Source organism: Megascapheus bottae, chromosome 15 (genome assembly GCF_031878675.1).
Source record: "Megascapheus bottae isolate mThoBot1 chromosome 15, mThoBot2.hap1, whole genome shotgun sequence".
In the NCBI taxonomy this organism is placed as follows: Eukaryota; Metazoa; Chordata; class Mammalia; order Rodentia; family Geomyidae; genus Megascapheus; species Megascapheus bottae.
The window spans coordinates 43,729,841-43,750,286 of record NC_143523.1 but is presented as its reverse complement, the minus strand read 5'-3'; the positions used below and the strand labels follow the sequence as shown (position 1 = coordinate 43,750,286).

The following is a 20,446-nucleotide window of genomic DNA, read 5'->3' as shown; positions in this document are numbered from 1 at the left end:
TGTCCCTATGCACTGTCTCTTTGCAGTAAGTCTTTGCTGCTTCTCACCCTTCAAGAGGTGAAATCCATGTCCCCACTCTGATCCCGGGGCTCACTTCAGCTAATGAAACATGCAGAAATAATAGCAAGCAACGTCTGAAGCTAGGCCCTAAGGGCTCATATAGCTTTTGTCTTCCCTCTCTTGGAATGCTGCCCAGGGATTGTGGCAAAAAGAGCCAGGCTACCCACTGGAGGAAGAGAGCCATAAGGGGAGAACTGAGGCCACTGGGCTTACAGCCAACACCATACCTCACATGAATGAGGCTAGCTGGGACCCTACAGCCTACCTTTTTAAAAGGAAGCTCAAAACTAACCAGGAGAGGGACCGCCAGGCAATCTACAGAACTGTGAGGAAAGACACCGAGTGCTAATTAAGTCCCTCCATCCTGGGATACTATGTTATACAGCAGTGGATGACTGACTCATTCATGCTTTCACAGGAAAGCCTTGCTGCTTGTATTCCAGGACCTGTCAGGGGCCAAACACCCTTGTGCTGACTCTAGTTTGTGGCTCTTGGGCCTCACTCATAGTCAGGAAGCTATTGCCCAAGGGGAAACTGAGTTAACATCTTTGGAACTGGTGCAGGTTCGGGGGATGGATTCAGCAAAGCAAAGTCTGAAGGCGAGAGGCCAACAGGTTCTTTCACATGGCCACTGGAGGTGAAGAGCAAGCTGCACCCAGGCCTGGCAAGTCTGGGACTGGCAAGGGCTCTGCCTGCCTGGCTAAGCACCCAACAGCCCCTCTGGTAACAGCAATCAGACAAATGGGGTGGACTGGATATCTTCCTCCTTCCTGCCACCTTCCTCAGACCTGTGTACTTATCACTGAGGCCCCACCTCTAAGAGTCACAGTTGACACCTCGGCAGTACCATGACCCTTTACCCACTGACCTCTGTGACGGAATGATTTCTACTGTCTCCATGTTGCAGATAAGGGAACACAGAATGGCTGAAAACTGCCCAAGGTCCTATAACATGCAAATGGCAGAGCTGGAATTTCAACCCTTGTGCTTACAGAGTCACACACTAACCCCAACACAGAAAGCTTCACTGCTAGGAGCAGAGTGAGTCCCTGCTCCCCACGTTGATATACTGAAACTGAATTACCACCAGAACAGATTGAGAGGCGGCGGGGCCTTTATTGCCACATTATAAACCATGCTGCAGGGACTCAGCTAAGCCTCTGATTATTTTACTTTATTTTCTGATTTAGCATGTTAGTAATATGAGGAGTTGCAGTAATCTTGTACAAACAGTGTCTGGTGGGTTTAATTATACTGTCTTTACATATCACCTATACAGTGGTTTTTTTTGGTTCCTCTTTACCACTCAGTATCCTTTTCTCTTTTCCTCTCTGGTTGACCCCTCCCCCAAATTATCTCCCATTTACATTTATGTCTCATCATCATCATCACCATCATCATCATATTAGGTATATATTCTATAAATCAGTGGGAACACGTGATAGTCGGCCTTTTGGGGGATGGATGGGGAGGTGCCAGTATTGGGATTTGAACTCATGGCCTAGATGCTGTCCCTTAGCTTTCTGCACAAAGCTGGTGTTCTACCACGTAAGCCAACCTCTACTTCTGGCTTTGTGGTAGTCAACTAGAGGTAAGAGTCTTGTGGACTTCCTGCCCCAGCTAACTTTAAACCGTAATCCTCAGATCTCAGCCTCCCGGGTAGCTAGCATTACAAAATCTCATCTCCACTTTCTTATTACACTGCAGTTAATACCGTGTACACTTCCTATCTCATAACCATGACAGCAGTGCTTTTCCATGGCCTCCCTGTATCCCAAGCACTTCCTGTAACATTTCACACACTGTACAATCCAGCGTTTAAAGTACGCATTTGTTGCTGCTGTGCGACCACCACCACCATCCATTTTACAACATTTTCATTGAAAATAAAAAGGGGAAAGAGTGTTGCTCACTCTTCAGTCACTGCAGACCCATTGTAAGAATCAAGGCCATGTCTCTGAGGACTTCCTGGACCTAGCAGGGCTGAAATTCTGCCTCCTGCCTCCTCCTACTGCCTGCCAGGGTCTACTTGGAGTAACCCGTTAACAAGGCAGGATCTGCAGAGTGGAAAACGGAACCAGATGTGACAAATCTTACACGTGTGACCACTTCAGCGCCAGGCTCTGACTCACAGAGGCACTGAAGGCACGGAGTGGCGGGGGGGTGGGGATGAGACAGCATGCCCCAGCCTTCACATAGTACAGGACCTCAAGACCCAGGACCCAGGGAAGTAGAGCTTGCCTGTGGTCTGGATGGCCACAATGAGTACATAGTCCCAGTGAGAAATGGGGTTCCCTTTCTGCTGACCTCATCCCTGTACCCCACAGGTCCTCCGAAGAATTGGCTCCACCCTACGTCCTATATTCCTCCCCATCTGGAGAACTGCCAGTGCATATCTTGTAGATGTTGGCTATCAAAGTGTGGGGTTGGACCTTGTCATCAGAGCATCTGCAGCATGCCTGATCTAAAGGTAAGTAAGCTGTCTGGGTCATGGGAAGTGGCCACGCTCCAAGTCCTGGCTGGGCTGGGAGTGAGGAAGTCCCTGTCTCAGAGGCCTCTACTAATGCGGTGATGGGCTCAGGGGAGGGCAGGCCAGGAGTGTCACCTTGGCCTGGAGGACACGTATCCAGACACGGACTGTCAGGACTGACCTCAAGCGGTGGCCTGGTCACAGAGGATGACTAGTGACCTACTCAGCCACTGCTGTGTCAGGTGACGCCCATTTTTGTCCCCCACCTAAGACAGAGAAACCCTGGGAAAGCCAGAACATCTATACAAGGTTCAGAAGACGACTCTGGAAGCTTATCCATGGTCAGCCTGAGACATGACCCAGCCTGGACTGATCTACCTGGGTCAGAAAGCATCCAGTGCAGCCTTTCTTTGGATAAATGAGGAACATGAAACCCAAAGAGGGCAAGTGTCTTCCCCAAAGTCACACAGCTAATGAGAGCAGGTATGAGGAGACTACCAATGCCAGCAGCCTCATCCTAAACAGTCTCAGCCCAGACTCCAACAGCCCCACCTCCACCCCAATACCCAGTGCACGACTTGCCATCAAACACCATGTGCCATGTGGCCACACAATCATGCCTCACAGGGTGCCTGGACAGGGGCCTTTATGGTCCTGTTCCCTTTGGCATGTAGTGGACAGTCACCAGGGGTCAGCAGACTCAAGCTGGTTCCATGCCAAGAGAGGTTCTCAGGGAGCTGCTTTAGTTGAGACATCCAGCCTATACTTACTGAACACCTCTGGCGTACCCCATGCCAGGAGCAAAGTTACACAAGTGCCCCAGGCCCCACAGACATCTGGGTGAGGCCTGAGAGCAGCCCTGACCTGCCCCCATCACTACTATGCCCAGGGGATTGCCAAACCCAGGGAAGCCTAGGAGATGACCATGTGAACTGGGACAGTGGGAAGAAGGGTTGGCAGCTTAGGAGAATGTGAGTTGAGTCCCTTACCAATCCATCACAGTTGCTGATGGCAACAGCTGCCCCGGGCATTCCGGTGACACCTCCAGTATACACACACTCCTGCTGCAAGGGCTGCCGGAAGACCTTCTGAAAATCCTCCTGCCACTCCACAGAGGCCCCGGGCACCACCAACCTCTGCTTGGGCCGCAGGTGCAAGTGTAGCTCCTTCCCAAAAACAGTCACGTTGAAGTAGAGGAAGTGATGCCCAGCCCTACCATGATGCCAGGGCCTTCCTTCTGGGCGCAGGGGGCTTCGAGCCACTCGGTGACTGGAGTGCAATGAGGGGAGAGGTGGCCTGTCCATGTCCACACTCCTTGTAGGGGCTGCTGAGGGACCAGACACCACATGAGAAAGAAAGTGTCCCCGAAAATCTGTACTGCAGGGTATAGTCATTCCATAGCCATTCAGCTTCTCAGAGAGGCGACGCTCTGTGGGAGGAAAACAAAAGGTCATCTCACATGTGGAGGTAACAGGAAAGCTGGAGCTGCCATGGGGACAGGCAGAGACTGGCAACTTTTGAGTATCACCTTCAACCCACCCTTTGGCCTACAGGTTCTTGCATCTTTCACTGGTTACTTCATGAGCCTCTGGATTTCTACCCTTGACAGGATGATATCTAGGTAGCTATAAATTTGTGAACATCATCTGCTCCCTGTAGCCTTCAGGTCCTTTTTATAATTAGCAGAGGAAAGCAAATGATGCCAAACAGAGCCTTATCACTCTAGCAACAAGCTTTCCAGCCTTGGGCATTGCCTAGGAAGGGGCTGAAATTCTCTGAAATCCTCCAGGGCAAGAGAAGGAAAGACCTAATCTGCCCAAACTCTCCCAGGGCCCTGAAGTCACCAAATGAAACTGGGATAGAACCCTCCTCCCCCAGCTCCTAAGAATACATTGCCAAAACAAACACACCTAGAAACCCAAGGGGATCTCAGCCCATGTCAAGGAGAAAGGTGGGGCTGCAGAAGGGTGGAAAGGAATACACGGTTCTTTTTTTTTTCCCACGGTTACAAAGAAAACTTTTTTTTAAAAAAAGCAGCACAGTAGCTGCAAAGATTTCTACATGGCCCTGCCCCAGGCAGGATAAATATAGATCTTCAAAACTAAAAGGAGACATAGGGGGTGACCTGCCCACTTGGGCTGAATTAAGTGTGAGGTCATGGCCCTACGCTCCAGGCCACATGCCAGCCACCTCATCCTCACACAGCTTTCCCGGGGCCCAGCCAGGCCAGGAGGGAATGACAGTTCCCTGGCTTCCAGGCCTGGTGATTCATGGATACAACTTTGAGAGGAATTTTCATTTCCACACAGCTCGATGGTCTCTCCAGTTCCTGGTGCTGATAAAACAGAGAACAATGTCCTGAAACGGCCAAGGTAGTTAGTTACATGTGGGTGACCAAGTGCTCACTCTCCTCTTATCCACTATACCAGGCTACCCGCAACACTAATTCAAGAGGGGGTCTCACTCAACCAATGGAAACGACCAGCGCTTCTCCCCGCTAATCCAGAATCAGCAGGAGGGTACCAACTGCATGCTGCACGGTAGGAGACCGTGTGTCTAGCCTGCACCTGGCTGGGTCCAGGCTGCAGATTCTTTCAATGCTCTGCTGGAGGGGACCAAGGATGCAAAGCTGGGTCTGTGAAGCAGTGTGCACCGTGTCCTCTGCAGTGCGTGTGCAAGGCAATCACCTGCTAGACGGTCGGAATCTGAGACAACCAGATACATATACACAAGTGCCTGCTCCCACACGGGCCGGCCCAAGTTTGAGACCACGGACAAGGAAAATGAAAGACATACAGGAGGAGACAGACAAATGGACACACACACACACACACACACACACACACACACACACACACACACACACACACACACACAGACTCCCTGCTCCCAAATCCTCTCTAGGTTGTCTCTCCATGGTGGTAGAGAGGGAAAGAAAACCTCAGGGGAAATGCAAGAACAGCTCAGCTCCGACGGCAGGCCCTGGGGCTTCCCTCCCCCGTACACCCTGGGGACCCCACGCGGCCCCGTGTACCCGACTCACACGCACCTGGGGCCGGACTGCCCGCGGCGCAGAGCGCGCCGGACAGGGGCAGCAGGCAGCACAGCAGCGCGCGGAGCCCAGCCATGTGTCCGCGCGCGCGCGCGCGCGAAGGGACGCGGGCCGGGCAGGCGTCCGAGGGCCGGCAGGAGGGCCAAGCTGGGACGCACCCGGGGCCGCCCGCGCGAGCGCCGGCCTCGAGGCCTCCGCCTCCTCCCGGCCTCGCAGTTTCCCGCTCCCTGGTCCCCCCTCCCCGCACCGTGCCACCGCCGGCTCAGACCGCTAGGCTGCAGGCGGGATCGAGGAGCCGCCGACGTGCCAGCGCCCAGCGCAGGCTGCGGGACCCGGCCGGACGGGGCCAGGGGCTCGGGGCGGGCCAGGGGTGGGCACAGCGCGCGGGGCGGGGCCGGGCGCGGGTCGGGGCGGGGGGCGCCGGCGCCCGGGGGCGGGGCGGGACCGTGTTGGGCTGCGTCCCGGATCGGAAGTGCCACGCGGAGCTACAGCGGGGGCTCCTGGCACACACACGCACGCACGCACGGGGCGATCGTCCCTTCCGACGCCTGAGCTTTCCGGAGTGATGGCCCCGGTCCGCCTCCGGCCGCTCCGCCTCTTTCTCCGCTGCCGGGCGGCTGGGTGATGCTTCAGAGTTTGCGCTCCGTAGGGTGTCAGACAAGGACAGGACGGGGAGAACAGTGAGTGAGCCCGGAGGAGAAGGCGGCTCTCCTTCTCTCCCAGTGGCTGCGATGCCCCACTAGCCGCCCATCCCTTGCTTTTACCCCTTCTGCAGATTATAGCTCCCTGGCCTCAGCCAAGAGTAAGACTGCGTGAGGCATCCAGAGGTGGGACTTGGAGAGAGTTTAAATAATAATAATAGAAATAAAGAGCGTAAAATGATGCTGAGGTTTGGAGGTCAGTGCATTTCTGAAAGCAGGTTCACTGAGGCAACACGCATATGTCATCCAAAAAACATTGGAGAGCCCAGTTATTTGGAAATGGCACCTCCCCTGAGACACCCCCCACGTCCACCCCCCAGCTGATCTATAGTAAGTACAAAAGCAGAGAACTGCTCTTTCTGGTCCTTTAAGATCCATGAAGTCTCTGAGTAAGGTGCCTCACCTCTGTAATACCAGCTACTTGGGAGGCAGTGGTCAGGAGAAGCACAGCTCAAGGCCAGCCTGAGCAAAGAGTTTGCGAGATCTTATCTGAACCAATAAAGCTACTCAAGGTGGGACACATTTGTCATCCCAGCTATGCAGGTAGCATAAATAGGGGATCCAGCGAGGTTCTGGCTAGCCAGAACAAAACAAGAGCTCTTGCCTCAGAAATAATGAAAGCTGAAAGGTCAGTCGGTGTGTCTCAACTGGTAGACCATCTACCTACCAAGTGTGAGGCCCTGAGTTCAAACTCCAGTACTGCCTCCCCCTCCCTCCTCAAAGGAAAAAAAATATATATATGCAATCAAGAGCCAGGTAGGGTCCTGTGTGGGAGTCTGATAGTGCATGAGTAAGGGCGGGTAGAGCCATTCTGCTCTGGCTCTCTAGAAACCCACCAAATGATCACAAGATAATAACTTCCCTTCTCAGAGTCTCCATCTTCCAAGCTGCAGGGTTCAGCACGTGACATTAGGATCCCTGCAGCAAGGTCATCCCAGAGAAAATTCCCTTAAAAAACTCAGGGGCCCTGGATGCCTCATCAGGCAGAGCAGGGCAAAAAGGATGGAGTACAGCTGGGCCCCCAGCCTCTGAGTCATGAGCTGAGCGCTGAGGGCCGACCCTGCACAAGTCTTGGCAAACAGAAAACATGGCCTCACCCTGCTTCCCTGCCCCCATCCCCTTCCCTGGGGCAACAATGCTTGCTTTTGTTGGCAAGTATTATATATCCAGGCTTTTTTTTTTACTACTGAGGAAACCTTTGTTAGGAAGAAGGGGATGTGGAGGCATAACTCAGAGTCTGGACCCAAAGGTGAGTGAAATGGCTGGGTGGTCCCATTTTCTGGATAGGGAACAGAGCCCTAGCATAGAAATCTACCACCATCAGCTGGAAACCTTCCTGGGAAAGTGAGTACTGACTTTCCCAGGCTCTTGCCTAGGGATTGTTTGCAGAGAAGAATGACTTGGGGTTTTCTCTGGCTACTAGTCTCCAATCACTTCTCAGTGCAAGGCCCTAGGGAGAGGAATGCAAAAATTTGGCACTGTATAGAGCCAGCAACCATAGAAGGACACTTGGCAGGGAGCACTAAGGAGGGTCTGAAAAGGGGAGCACTCGAGTAAACTTCATGGAAGAACAGATCCCAGCTGCATTCTCCATAGGTGAGGTAGAAAGAAGGAAATGTCCTGATTTCAGCACAGTCAAAAGAAGGAAAGACCAGACCAGCAAGAACCTAGGATTCAAGAACCCAGAAAAAGGAAAGTAGAAGGGTCTAAGGATGGAATGGTTGCTGCCACATGTACAAAGCCCCTGCACTCAGGAAGAAAGCAGGCCCAGCCTTTAGCCTGAGCTCCTTTGGGCAGAGTCAAACTCTAGTCCAGCTCCATCTCCATTTTACAGTTGTGTAAACTAAGAATGGACTCTAAACCCGGGATCTCTGGGCACACAGCTAGTTTAGAGTGGAGCCAGCTCCACCTACCCAGTGACTTGGCACCTGAGCCACCTGCTATCACGCACAAAAGCATCGTCTCTAACCAGCCCCACTTCCTTTCCTCCCTTTCGGAAGAACGGCATTTATGATGGGATGAAGATGGGAACGTAAATGACCCCCAAAGTAGAAAGGGTGTCAGTTGCTCCAGGGCTCCAGAACCAATAGCTTGTGAGGGGTTTCAGTGAGTGGTAGAGGCCCAGTGCTGTCCCACTTGGGGACCTGGGGGATGGGGAGGTGGGAGGAAGACAGCAAGTGCCTGTTGTTCATTGAGCTCCAGCGGCTGTGCCAAACAATCTATGGCTACCTGGAAGAGGTGAGGAATCCAGAACAACTTCAGAGGGTCCTTGTCTTATAACCAGTGACCGGCAGGGATCTGAAGCGCTCAGGAAAGGAGACAGAAATTCTCACCTAGCTTGGTGAGAGCCACCACCATGCACCTAGATAAGCTAGTCAGGAGGCCATGCAGCCGGGGGCTTCATTCATCACCTCCAAATCTTACAGAGCAGACTCCAAAGGATTGTCCATATATAGATATCTCTCTCCATTTCAAACACACACACACACACACGCACGCACGCACGCACGCACGCACGCACGCACACACCAAGGTCCGTCGGTATATCCTTCTCCGGGCACACCCATAGTTTTGTCCTTACAAATCTCCTGTTCCACTCCAGCCCCTGGAATCTTCTCCATTGGCATCCAGAGGAGATATCTGAGTCCTACCTCACATTACATGATCCTCTCTGCTGTCAGACCTCCAAAGGCTCTGATGATCTCAGCATAAAGGCCAGACTCCCACGATGTCCATAGTCTAGTAACTTATAGGGGCCATGTGCCCCCTGCCTCAGGGCCTTTGCACAAGCCATTTCTCCTCAGTGTTTCTAGACACTTTCCTCCTCCTCCTCCTTCTCCTCCTTCTTCTTCTTTATCGGTCCTGGGACTTGAACTCAGGGCCTGGACACTGTCCCTGAGCCTCTTTACACTCAAGGCCAGCACTCTACCACTTGAGCCACAGTGTCACTTCCAGCTTTTCCTGTGTAGTTTATTGGAGATAAGAGTCTCACAGACTGTTTTGTCCCAGCTGGCATCAATTAGCAATCCTCAGATCTCAGACCCCTGAGTAGCTAGGATTGCAGACATGAGCCACCCGTGCCCGGCTAACCCAGCCAATTTCTACAGTTTTCAGACATCATCCTTCTCCCATCTTATGAGATCTACAGAGCAGGAACAGCTGCTGAGTAGGTTGGTTGGCTTTGTTTGCTGTTTGTTTGTTTTTGACAGTCCTGGGGCTTGAACTCAGGGCCTGAGTACTGTCCTTGGGCTTTCTCAAGGCTAGAGCTCTACCATTTCAGCCACAGCACCACTTCCAGCTTTTTCTATGTATATGGTACCGAGGAATCGAACCTGAGTCTTCATGCATATTAGGTAAGCACTCTACCACTAGGGCAAACTCCTGGCCTGTTGGTTGGTTTGTGTCATTTGCCCAGTGCCTGTCCTGTATTGGGGAGACAAACAGACTTTCAATGAATGTTCAATTAACAATCAAATGAATAGGAATTAGAGAAGGAGTTGTTTGTAAAAACTTGGTATTTCCCAGAACAGTTGTTCCAGGGGAAATTTTGAGCCATGTGGAAATTACATAAATCTTATCATCAACACCAGTGTCACTGGAGTGGCAAGGATGGGGACTTGAGCTACCTCCTTGTCCCTCTGAATCTCAACGACATTACAAACAGATGTGGGCATCCTTACCCCACTGGCAGACAACAGGAAGGCTGGGGCCTGCCAGATGGGACGGCTCACCCCAGTCCTCATGCCATTAAATGTGGGAACAAAGCCAAGTAGGACCCCCAACTCACAGGTTTCCAGACTCTGACCCTCTGAGATAAACTACGTCACTGTCTTCCTTTCCATTTTTAAGAACTATTTGTTGTTGTGAAAACAATAAAATACATAGGAAAGTACTACTGTCTCACTTTACAGGAGGGCAAAACTGAGGCCCATAGGAGACCATGAGTTTCTTGTGATCACACAGCAAGGTCATTCAGAACCTCTAAAGCTCCCCTGATAGCTCCTAGTCAGGTCATCTCAGAACCATCGTGGGCCAGCCACCACTATTTATTCCCACCTAGGTGGGAAGGGAAGAGGAAGACAGCCTTCTGCCACCTGAGAGCTATGGCCTGTACACGTGGTCCAAGCCAGTGTTCTCAAGTCAGGAATGTTTAATATACTGACCAGCAGGGGGCAGCACATAGAAGTTTGCTGCTGGGCCCCATCCCAGACCTCCTGGATGAGCCTGAGGAGGGGCAGCCATGTTGTTTAACAAGCCCTCCAGGGAATTCTGAAGTATGTTCAAAATTAAGAATCACTGTTGTAAGCAATCCCAGAGGCCAATGCCAGAGACTGCTCTGGACTCTGGGCAGGAGTATACTGAAATCAGAATCACAGACATCCAGCTGCAAGAGAAGGAATGGAAGATGCAAAACACATAGCTGGGGGATGAGACTTGTGATTAGGGTCAAATGAAGATGAAGAATAACCACAGTCTGAAACTTGGTCCTCACTCAAGCTTACCAACTCATCCGTGACAGTCTTCAAGCCTGAGCTGGAGCCTTATCTGAGCTCTAGAATCTTACGTAGGCTCTAGGAGTACCTCAAGAGAGTCCATGTTTTGTGGCCTTTCTCCATATCCTCCTTCCTCTCCCCAGTGTTCCTGCTGGACATTTTTGGCACATATCCACTGGCTGTATCTAGGAGACCCAGATGGGATAAGCTAACCACAGTGACTTGTCATGCATATTACAGAGCAACCCCCCTCCCCCTCCCCCAGGGACCAGCTGAAGTGTGAGATCATGAAGAAACAATGCTGTTTGTGCCCTGTGTGTCCGGTTGTGTGGTGTGGTTGCTGCGTGTCGGATGGACAGGGAGAAGAGGGCTCTTCACCCTCGTAGGAATGTGGCCAGAAAGGCCAGCTGTCCTCCCCAGCCATGCTTCCACCATTCCTTCTGCAATTGGAGGGCTGCGATTGCAACACCCAGCACCCTCCCACTCAGAGCCCAGGACAGCCCCTGACATTGGCCTGCAGGGTTCAAGAGAGGTGAAAGCAGAAAGCAGAGCCTTCCCCTGTTTCCTGGAACCCCTAGAGTAAGACAGAATGGATATTAGAGGGATCCCCACATTCCTCACAAAACTTTTCTTTCAATTTCCAAGTCCTTTAGATTCTGTGGTTATGCCTACAGTGAGAGGGCCAGGCCTCAGCCAGGCATTGGTGATACTTCACTCCCTGAGTTCAAGTTCTAGTACAAGCAAAAAAAAAAAAAAGGGGGGGGTGGGGAAATATCTTTGTGAGACTCCATCTCAACCAACAGCTGAATGCCATGTCCTGTGTCTGTCATCTCCCATAGGCTGAGGGAGGCACAAATAGGAGGATCAAAGTGTAGGCTGGCTTGAACATAAATGAAGATGCTACCCTGAACTAACCAAGGCAAAAGGGGGCTGGAGATGTGGCTCAAGGGGTGGAGTACAGGGATTGCAAATGTGAGTGCAATTTCCTCTACAGGCAAAGAGACCATGTCCTTTGTGGGGAATTTCCTACTGAAATACTGAGAAGGAACAAAAGTTAGTGAACAGAAACAAGGAAAAAATGTATAAATGAACCAAAATATCAATTAATCAAGAGTCCAGTAACCTCTTTTTTTTGAGACTGGGTCTTGCTATGTTACCTAGCCTGGCCTTCAATTCCTAGGCTCAAATGACTATCCCATCTGAGCCTCGTGAATAGCAGAGATGCCAGGCAGGCATCACCACACCCAGAAAGAGTTCAATATTCTTGATAGGCATCTTCTTTTACTTATGTTTGTCTCTTGGCTAATGCTAAGATGAAGCCCAGGGCTCCACTATGCACTCTACTACTGAGCTACACCCCAGTCCTTGATGAGTACCTCGAGCCTCTGACACAATACCATTCTCTGGTTGCTCCCAGGGCCTGTGTTCAAAGGGTAAAGATGACCAAGGTACCATTCAGAACAGCAGCTAGAGTCACCCTGCCTCAGAACGGACTCCCAACTTCACATTGACCGTAGTTCCCCCGTTACCTGCACAATTACCCACAATAGAGGGATAGACCCATGAGGACAAGGCCCTGAAGCCTTGCCACCGCGGTAGCAACGTTTCCCTTCATGCAAACCAATCTTGCTCCAGTAGGTTAATTCAGACCATGGTTCCCTCATTGGGATTCAGGTTCCCACATCCAGAAGACAAGATGGCAGAATCTAGCCTCTAAAACCAAGGCCATAGCACACACATACATGTGCACACATACAACACATACACACATGCACGTACACACATACACACACACACAGTCACACACACACACACACAGCTCTGCAAGAAGCAGGAGCAGAAAGGGACCCAGAGCCATCATTGTTACCTTGGCATCCCCCCTAGACCTATCAAAAGGAAAACCCCAAATGACTGTGAAGCACCCCAGCTATCCACACTTAAATGGCAGCGGTCCGAGGTGGAACCTGGTTATTTCCAGGCTGCCCTGCCCCTCTCAAGCTGAGTAACACAGGGTTTGGAGACGCTCACTCTCTATGTGTCTCGAGCCATCATTAGTATAAAGGGGTCAGCTATGGGTCCTCTGGGGTAAGGAGATGCCTTTTCCTTCCATCCAGCCATGAAAGGACTCTGGGCATTTATTGAACACCTGCCATGCACTTGGCACCCTGAAAAGCACTAATTCCCAATAAACATCCAGATTTGGTTACACTTTTAGAACTGTACTGAGATGGCTTGAACATGATGAGCCTTCTAGATCCTAACAAGTGACAACAGTGGCACTGTGTGTGATGCTCTGCACTAGCCCTGTGAGAGAAAACCCCTCTAGGAAATGAGGATGCTAAGTGCCAAGTTGAAGCTGGAAGTCTGTGGCTAAGCTGCTGGATGGCTCTAGGCTGTCCCTTCCATCCTGCGTATCCAGTGTATGGGTGAGGTCACCTCCGCAGTGTCTCAGGCCAGACAGTGATGACTCAGCTCCCAGGCCTTTGTACAAACTCACTCTTCACAATGCTGTTCCCCATATCCCATATATTCTCTGAGCGTTCCTGTAAACCCTTCCCCCCCGACACACACCATATACACCCAGTGGCCACTTCCCCCAGGCTTCACTCTGCTCTCCCATAAACACATGATTTCAGCTCCATCTTTTGATCTCTCTGTCAATGCCTTAATCTCCCTGGGCTGAAATTATCCATCAGCTAAATAATCACGAACGACAGGCCTCACCTCATCTTTAGTTCCTGTCTACCTTGAATATGATAGAGGTGCTTCAGATATTTGATGGACTAAAGAACAAGCACATGAATTAATGCTGTATGACTTCCTGATCTGGCTACAATGTCAGAAGATTCTCATTGCTAGATAAACACAAATCTCTTGACTAAAGCATTTCTTACATGTTTCTTTTCCCCTCCTTCCCTTCCTCCATCCCTCCCTTCCGCCCTTCTTTCTTCCTCTCCTTTCCTTTCATTTCATTTTTCCTTCAATTTTAAAGACATGCTCATTCTCTGTGGCTCAGGGGCTACACTTGAATGCCCAGGTTTAAGTGACCCTTTTGCTCTGGCCTACAGAAAGCTGAACCAACAGCACACTGCACCTACATCTCTTCTACATTTCTGATCAAACCTGGGACCTGGTACATGTTAGGCAAGGGCTCTGACATGGAACACATCCCTTTTTTTACTGTTCTTCTTGTTGTTATAAAGGTGATGGGCAGAGGAGTTACAGTTTGTTAGGTAAAGAGTAGATTTCCTTTTGGACAATGTCACCCCTTCCCTCATTCTCTCACAGTTTTTCCCTCCCATCCCTACCCACAAGTTGAATAGTTTATTTTCAACAGTGTCTAGTGAGTACCACTGCTGCATATGTTTACTCCTTATCCTTCCATTTCTGTGTCCCCACTTCCCCTCCCAAAGACAGATAACTAAACAAACAAGACAGAAGAAAAAAAATTAAAAACCTCCTTTTGCTTGCATGTCCTGGCGTCATTTCTTTGATTCACAGTAAAAAAAAAATCAGCTTTGCCAGGAGTTTGGTCTAGTGGCAGAGTGCTTGCCTATCATGTGCAAAGACACAAGTTCAATCCCTTGGTACCACATACATAGAAAAAGCTGGAAATGGTCCTGTGGCTCAAGTGATAGAGCCCTAGCCTTGAGAAGGCCCCAAAACAATGCTCAGACCCTGAGTTCAAGCCCCAGGACTGGCAGAAAAAAGAAAAAAAAGCAGATTTATTAGGAAGATGAAAATGACAAAACCAATTCAGAAAATGGATTGTAGAAGGGTCTGAAATTTTCCTTTACTATTCCCTGGGGTTTATTTTGATAAGTATCATTTTGTACACTCAGGGGCACAGATGCATTGTGCCTATAGGAACACAGGTCTAGAGTGCAAGGGTATCCCCTGCCTGCCTCTTGACTCATCAGGCCTTGGCATACAGAGGGCACTCAGTAAGTATGTGTTGTTCTCCCACAGCACCTCAGTTCTCCACACTGGGCAAGCAAGCTTAGCAAAGGGGTGGACAAGTCCTTTTGTGCTAAAAGGTGTGAGACTGGGGATTGGATTAGGACAGAAAGCATGCCCACAGGCCTTAGTGTGAGGACCTGCAGGTGAGGCTCCAGGGGGCAGAGCTTCTCCAACAGCAAGCCCATGAGGACCCTCTCTCCATAGTCAGCCAACCTTTACTGAAGGGAAAAGTCCCCAAGGAGAGAGCCTCCCTACCAGCAAAACAATAGTAACAGGGGCTGGGAGTTTGGCCTAGTGGTTAAAGTGCTTGCCTAGCATGCATGAAGACCCGGGTTCGATTCCTCGGTACCACATACATAGAAAAAAGCCGGAAGTGGTGCTGAGGCTCAAGTGGTAGAGCTCTAGCCTTGAGAAAATCCAAGGACAGTACTCAGGCCCTGAGCTCAAGCCCAGGACTGGCAAAAAATAAATAAATAAATTAGTTCATACTTTAAAAAAAAAAACAATAGTAACAGTGACACTTGGTGAAATGAAGGAGGGGTAGGGCTCACTTAGGCTCATTCATACTTGTAATCCTAGCTACTCAGGAGACTGAAATCTTAGGATCCAAGATGTTCAAAGTCAGCCTGAGCAGGGAAGACCATGAGGCTTATCTCTAATTCACTACCAAAAAGCTTGAAATGGAGCCATGGCTTAAATGATAGAGCACTGAGCCTTGAGTGAAGAAAAACAAAAACAAACTAAGAGATAGTACCCAAGCTGAATTCAAGCCCCAGTACCAGCACATTAAAGGTGGGGGAGAGGGCACACGTGGGGAGAGCAGGAGAGAGAGAGAGACAGAGACAGAGACACAGAGAGAGAGGGTCTTGGCTTCATTGGGCATGGTGGCATACATGTATAATCCCCGCATGTGGGAAGCTGAGGCACAAGGATAGAGTTCCAAGCCAGCCTGAGCTGACGTGTGATGCCCTGCACTGCAGCCTTAGTCACCGGGCCTGCTGCACAGCACCAGTTTCTTTTTATAACTCTAAGCAGCTGGACCTAGCCAGGCCCTCCTGCTGCCCCCACGTTTTCAGCCTCCCCGCCCCCCACAGGGCCTCAGGAATATGTTTTTGGCAAGGCTTCTAGCTCAATTAGCCAAGTGAACATTGGGAAGCTGGGAGATGGTGGGGTGGGAATAGGGTCAGAAGTTCCTCCCCAGGGCCACTGACTCAGCCACCAGATGGCTACTTAGGGCCGGTGGAGCTGAGCAGAGGCCTGGGGTGGAGCTGTGGGAACACGAGGTCATCGATCGCACCAGCCTTAAAGTACAGTGCGAAGACCCAAATCTGGATGGAGCTAAAAATGACCTCTAGATTGCATGTTACCAGATGCAAAGTCAGGCTCCAGAGCTATGAATGCCCACAGCCCGCTCCCGCTGGCCAGAGGAAGCGTCCTCCCACTCGGAAGTAACTGATGTCCACTGAATTTCCCAAATAAGCCCTCACAACCCCCACCCACCAGCCCCACTGCGCAGAGAACAGCAGAGATGTAGAGATCACACCTCACAGAGGCGTGAACACCTAGACAGTGAAAGAGGTAGAGTCAGACATGAAGTCACTGGCCAGTAACTTAGTGATGCAAGTGCACTGGTCAGGATGCAGAAGAGTATCATAGGAAAACCCCCGCCCTGTCACCCCCAGTCAGGCTTATGGGTCACTGGAAGAAATATTGGCAGTAGAGCTTCCTGCAGTCAATGGCTGTAAGAAGCAGCATTGTCCTCAGTTGGGCTTTGTCACAGACCTCACTGGACTTGGCTTAGACCCACCTGGAGTTCTTCAATGACTCTCTACTAGCTCTGAAGGTTAGCCATTGAATATGGGGGAGAGCCCTACATTTCAAGGGGAGAAAGTTGCTGCCTTGTTAAAAGACCAATAGCACAGCTCCTTTTGTTTCAGTTAAAGCTCTCTAGAAAAATCATATAAGGAAGCCAGGGTTGGTAGCTTGTGCCTGTAATCCTACTCAGCTAGCTGAGATCTATAGATGGCAGTTCAAAGCCAGCCTAGACAGGAAAGGCTGGGAGATTCCAATGAACCAATTAACCACCAGAAAACCAGAAGTGGCATTGTGGCTGGAAGTGGTAGAGTGCCAGCCTTGAGCAAAAGTAACTCAGGGACAGCATTAGGCCCTAAGTTCAAGCCCAACAACCACCACCACCAACAACAAAAATTTACAAAGCAGCAGCTACGGTCACCACGTCACTCTGATTCATTCTATTAAGCAGTCTAGAGTAAACCTGGTTCCTGATGATGTTACACTGAGCATGCCCAGTAGCACTGGTATGGCCGTCTTGCCTTTTTTGTTTCTTTGTGCTAGTACTGGGGCTTGAACTCAGAGTCTCACACTCTTGCTTAGCTTTTATTGCTGAAGGCTGGCACTCTGCCATGTGAGCCCATGCCACTACTTTTGGCTTTTTTGCTGGTTAATTGGAGAAAAGAATCTCTCAGACTTGTCTTCCAGGGCTTCAAACCATAATCCTCAGATCTCAGCCTCTTGAGTAGCTAGGATTACAGGTGTGAGCTACCTGACTGCCATCTTGCCTTTTTGATGCTAGGCTGAGGATGCTCAGAAATGTTCCCACCCTTCTATTTACTTTCCCATATAAATATATATCTTTCTCTCTATATAAATATCTGTTTCCAAAAAAAACTATCCCGAGCTTCTTTGAATCTGGACAGCAGTGTTTAGCAGATAACCCTGGAATGTTTCTCACTTTCCCTAAATAATAAATAAATCATCTCCATTTCTTTTATCATTCAGTTGTGGTTTGGGGCTTTGCACTTGCCAAGATTAGAACCGCTTGCGTTAAGTTGCAGGAGGATCCCTTGATCCTCCCCAGGAGAGTAAACACCAGCCTAAAAGTTGCCATGTGGATAGCTTGTGTCCATCTGGCTCTTGTCCCACAGCCTTGCTGACAGGAAGGTCAGGGAAGGACCCTCATTCCTCAATCCTCACACAGCACATGGGAGACAGATCCGTATCTCCGCTTCACAGAGTTGTCCCAGAAACCTTCTCTTTCCTCCATGGCAAAATCCTATGGAGCTGTGCAGGGCGTGCTCTATAACGCTCACAATTCCTCTTCTAACCCAGTTTCCTGGCATTAGACACTACGATCCTGGACTTTGCTTCTTCAGAACAGCAGACAATATGAGGCTCCTGTTCCCATCAAAGCCCACAGTACCACTCTATGATTTTTGATGGCTGAAGGATATTCACACCCCCATTCACAGATGTGGCAACTGAAGTCAGAGGGCCAAGATGGGGAAGAGCCAGAACTAGAGCAGGGACAGCAGAGCAGCCCAATCACTATGGTCCAGGCCAGGGAAGGCCACCGCTTCTGTGCTGGAACTCTTGGGTCAAAGCCCGACCAAAGGTTAGCTGAGCACCTGATGAAAGAGCCTACTTGTTCCCAGTTTGCTGAAAGTTTTTTCCACTTAGTGCAGAAGGCACCTCTCCTAGGTGCTGGTGGTCAGCAGCTTCACTGCCCTCTGGCTCTAGAGAGGATCATATTCTATCCGGAAAGCCCCTGAACATTCTGAGATGGGCCCCATTCTCTCAGGAGATGGAGGTGCTGGGAGGAGGCTGGTGTGGCTGGGTCAGGGGTGTTTGAAGGAGAAAGGAGGCCTCAATTTGTGGAAGCTCGTCTCTCATCCCTCAGGCTCCTTGTCTGTACTCCATGCTGCCTACCTGTCCCTCTGGGCATCTTGTTCTGCTCCTGCCTTACTCACCAGCCCCGTGGCATGTGGCCAATAACTCTAAAGTCCATTGTGCAGGCATGGCTAAAGAAGGTATGAGCATGGCCAGCCTCTACTCTCATTTTCCTTCCCCGTGAACACATGCAAGTGTGTTTAGAAAAAGTGGCCAGGATATGGCTCATGAGGGCTTTTACACTCATTCCCTGGAACCTGGAACCTGGTAAGAATTTCTATGTTGTCTTCTCAGGTGGGCACTTTGGGGGTTTGTTTGCTTGCTTGCTTGCTTTTCTCTGTCTTGGGGCTTGAACTTCAGGCTTGGGAGCTGTCCCTGAGATTTTTTTTTCAAGGCTAGTGCTATACCACTTTGAGCTATAGCCCCACTTCTGCGTTTTTGGTGATTAATTGGAGATAAGAGTCTCACAAACTTTCCTGCCCAGGCTGGCTTCAAACCGAGACCTTTAGATCTCAGTCTCCTGAGTAGCTAGGATTACAGGGATGCATCACCAGCACCCAGCATGGTCTGTTTTTTTTTATGCAGATTGTATTTTCTTCTGCAGCTTCTGCACCCATCACTGAAGCCAATTAAATGGCTTAACTTTTTTAGCTCCTCCATATCTGTTTTCCCAGTGTTTCTGTTTTGCCTCACTCTCAAAATAATCCAGGGGTAAAGTCAGTCTTGCATGAAAAAGAAAAGATCTGCTCTCTTTCTGAAGGTTTACAGAAGCCAGACACATCTGGAATGCCTGGTTACTATCTAATAGACAATGTCAAAATCATGTCAACTGAAATGGTTACCATTCTCTTTTCTATCCATTTATCTAGTGATGTTATTTACATAATTAGTTAATTCAATCTAATTGTTTTATTACCCTTTTTTCAATGAATATTATTGTATATGCTCTGAGGCACATAAGCACTGTATGTGTGCCTCTCCTAGGATTATTCTCCCATAGTCTCACTGTGTGTGAATATTTAAGAGTCTTATATAATTTATCATGTCCCATCATATTTTGAATCTAGCTTCTGCATATGAGAGAAAACATATGCCATCTGCCTCTCTGAGCTTGGCTTACTTCCTGTTTCCATTGTTTTTAAGGTTTTTCTTGCCAGGTACTAGTGGCTTATACCTGTAATCCTTCCGACCCAGGAGGCTGAGATCTGAGGACCACAGTTCAAAGCCAGCCTGAGCAGGAAAGTCCATGAGATTCTTATCTCCAATTAATCAAACAAAAAGCCATAACTGGAGCTATGGCTCAAGTGTTGGTGCACTAGCCTTAAGCAAATAATCTCAGGGACAGTGCCCTGAATTCAAGCCCCAGACCTGGCACACACACACACACACAGAGAGAGAGAGAGAGAGAGAGAGAGAGAGAGAGAGAGAGAGAGAGAGAGAGAGATTTTCTTTACTGAAATCTGTGACATTAAATATGTCTTTTTGTCCAATGATGTCAACTTCTAATTTTTATAATCCTGCCTCAGTTTCTCGGATCCTGTCATTTAAAAAACTTCATTTGCTTTTGAAATATTAAATTAATATAACCTGATGTGTGGAACTGAAACCTGTGTGTATAACTAAATAGTAATAGTAATAATAATAAATTTTAAAAAGAAATATTAAATTAATTTTTCATGTGAAGATATGTCTTTCTGGAGCTATCCATTTCCTGACAACTTGTTCTTCTGCACATGAGGCTCTTTATTTGCCAGTGCTCTGTGTAAGCCTGGGTTTCCTCTCTGCCACCCCTGCAGTTGCTCTGGGTATAATTGAGATTGGCCTTCCTGCACCCTCCATGGAGAGAAGAGCAGGTTCTCTTGGCCAAGATGCTCTTCTGTGTGAAGAGAAGTCTTTAAAGCCTCATTTCCTGAGACCTACCAGTTACCCTGCCCCACTTTTGCCCAGCCCTTGGCTTGACTGTCCTCCCTGCTGTCCTGTTCAGTGTGAGGTCTGCCCCCAGGCCATTTCTCCTCAGTGAAGA

The 20,446-nt window shown here is 49.6% G+C and overlaps 1 protein-coding gene across 1 annotated transcript in view; it reads right to left on the bottom strand.

Annotated features, from left to right (window-relative positions):
- Adamts14 (ADAM metallopeptidase with thrombospondin type 1 motif 14) overlaps positions 1 to 5,658 on the bottom strand; it is a 58,852-nt gene extending 53,194 nt beyond the window's left edge. Inside the window, exons 1-2 of the mRNA XM_090345535.1 lie at positions 5,580 to 5,658; positions 3,520 to 3,959 (exon numbers count right to left, since the gene is read on the bottom strand). Of these exons, the coding sequence (XP_090201661.1) occupies positions 3,520 to 3,959; positions 5,580 to 5,658 (519 nt within the window). The remainder of the gene's footprint in view (positions 1 to 3,519; positions 3,960 to 5,579) is intronic.
- Positions 5,659 to 20,446: the final 14,788 nt, after the last annotated feature.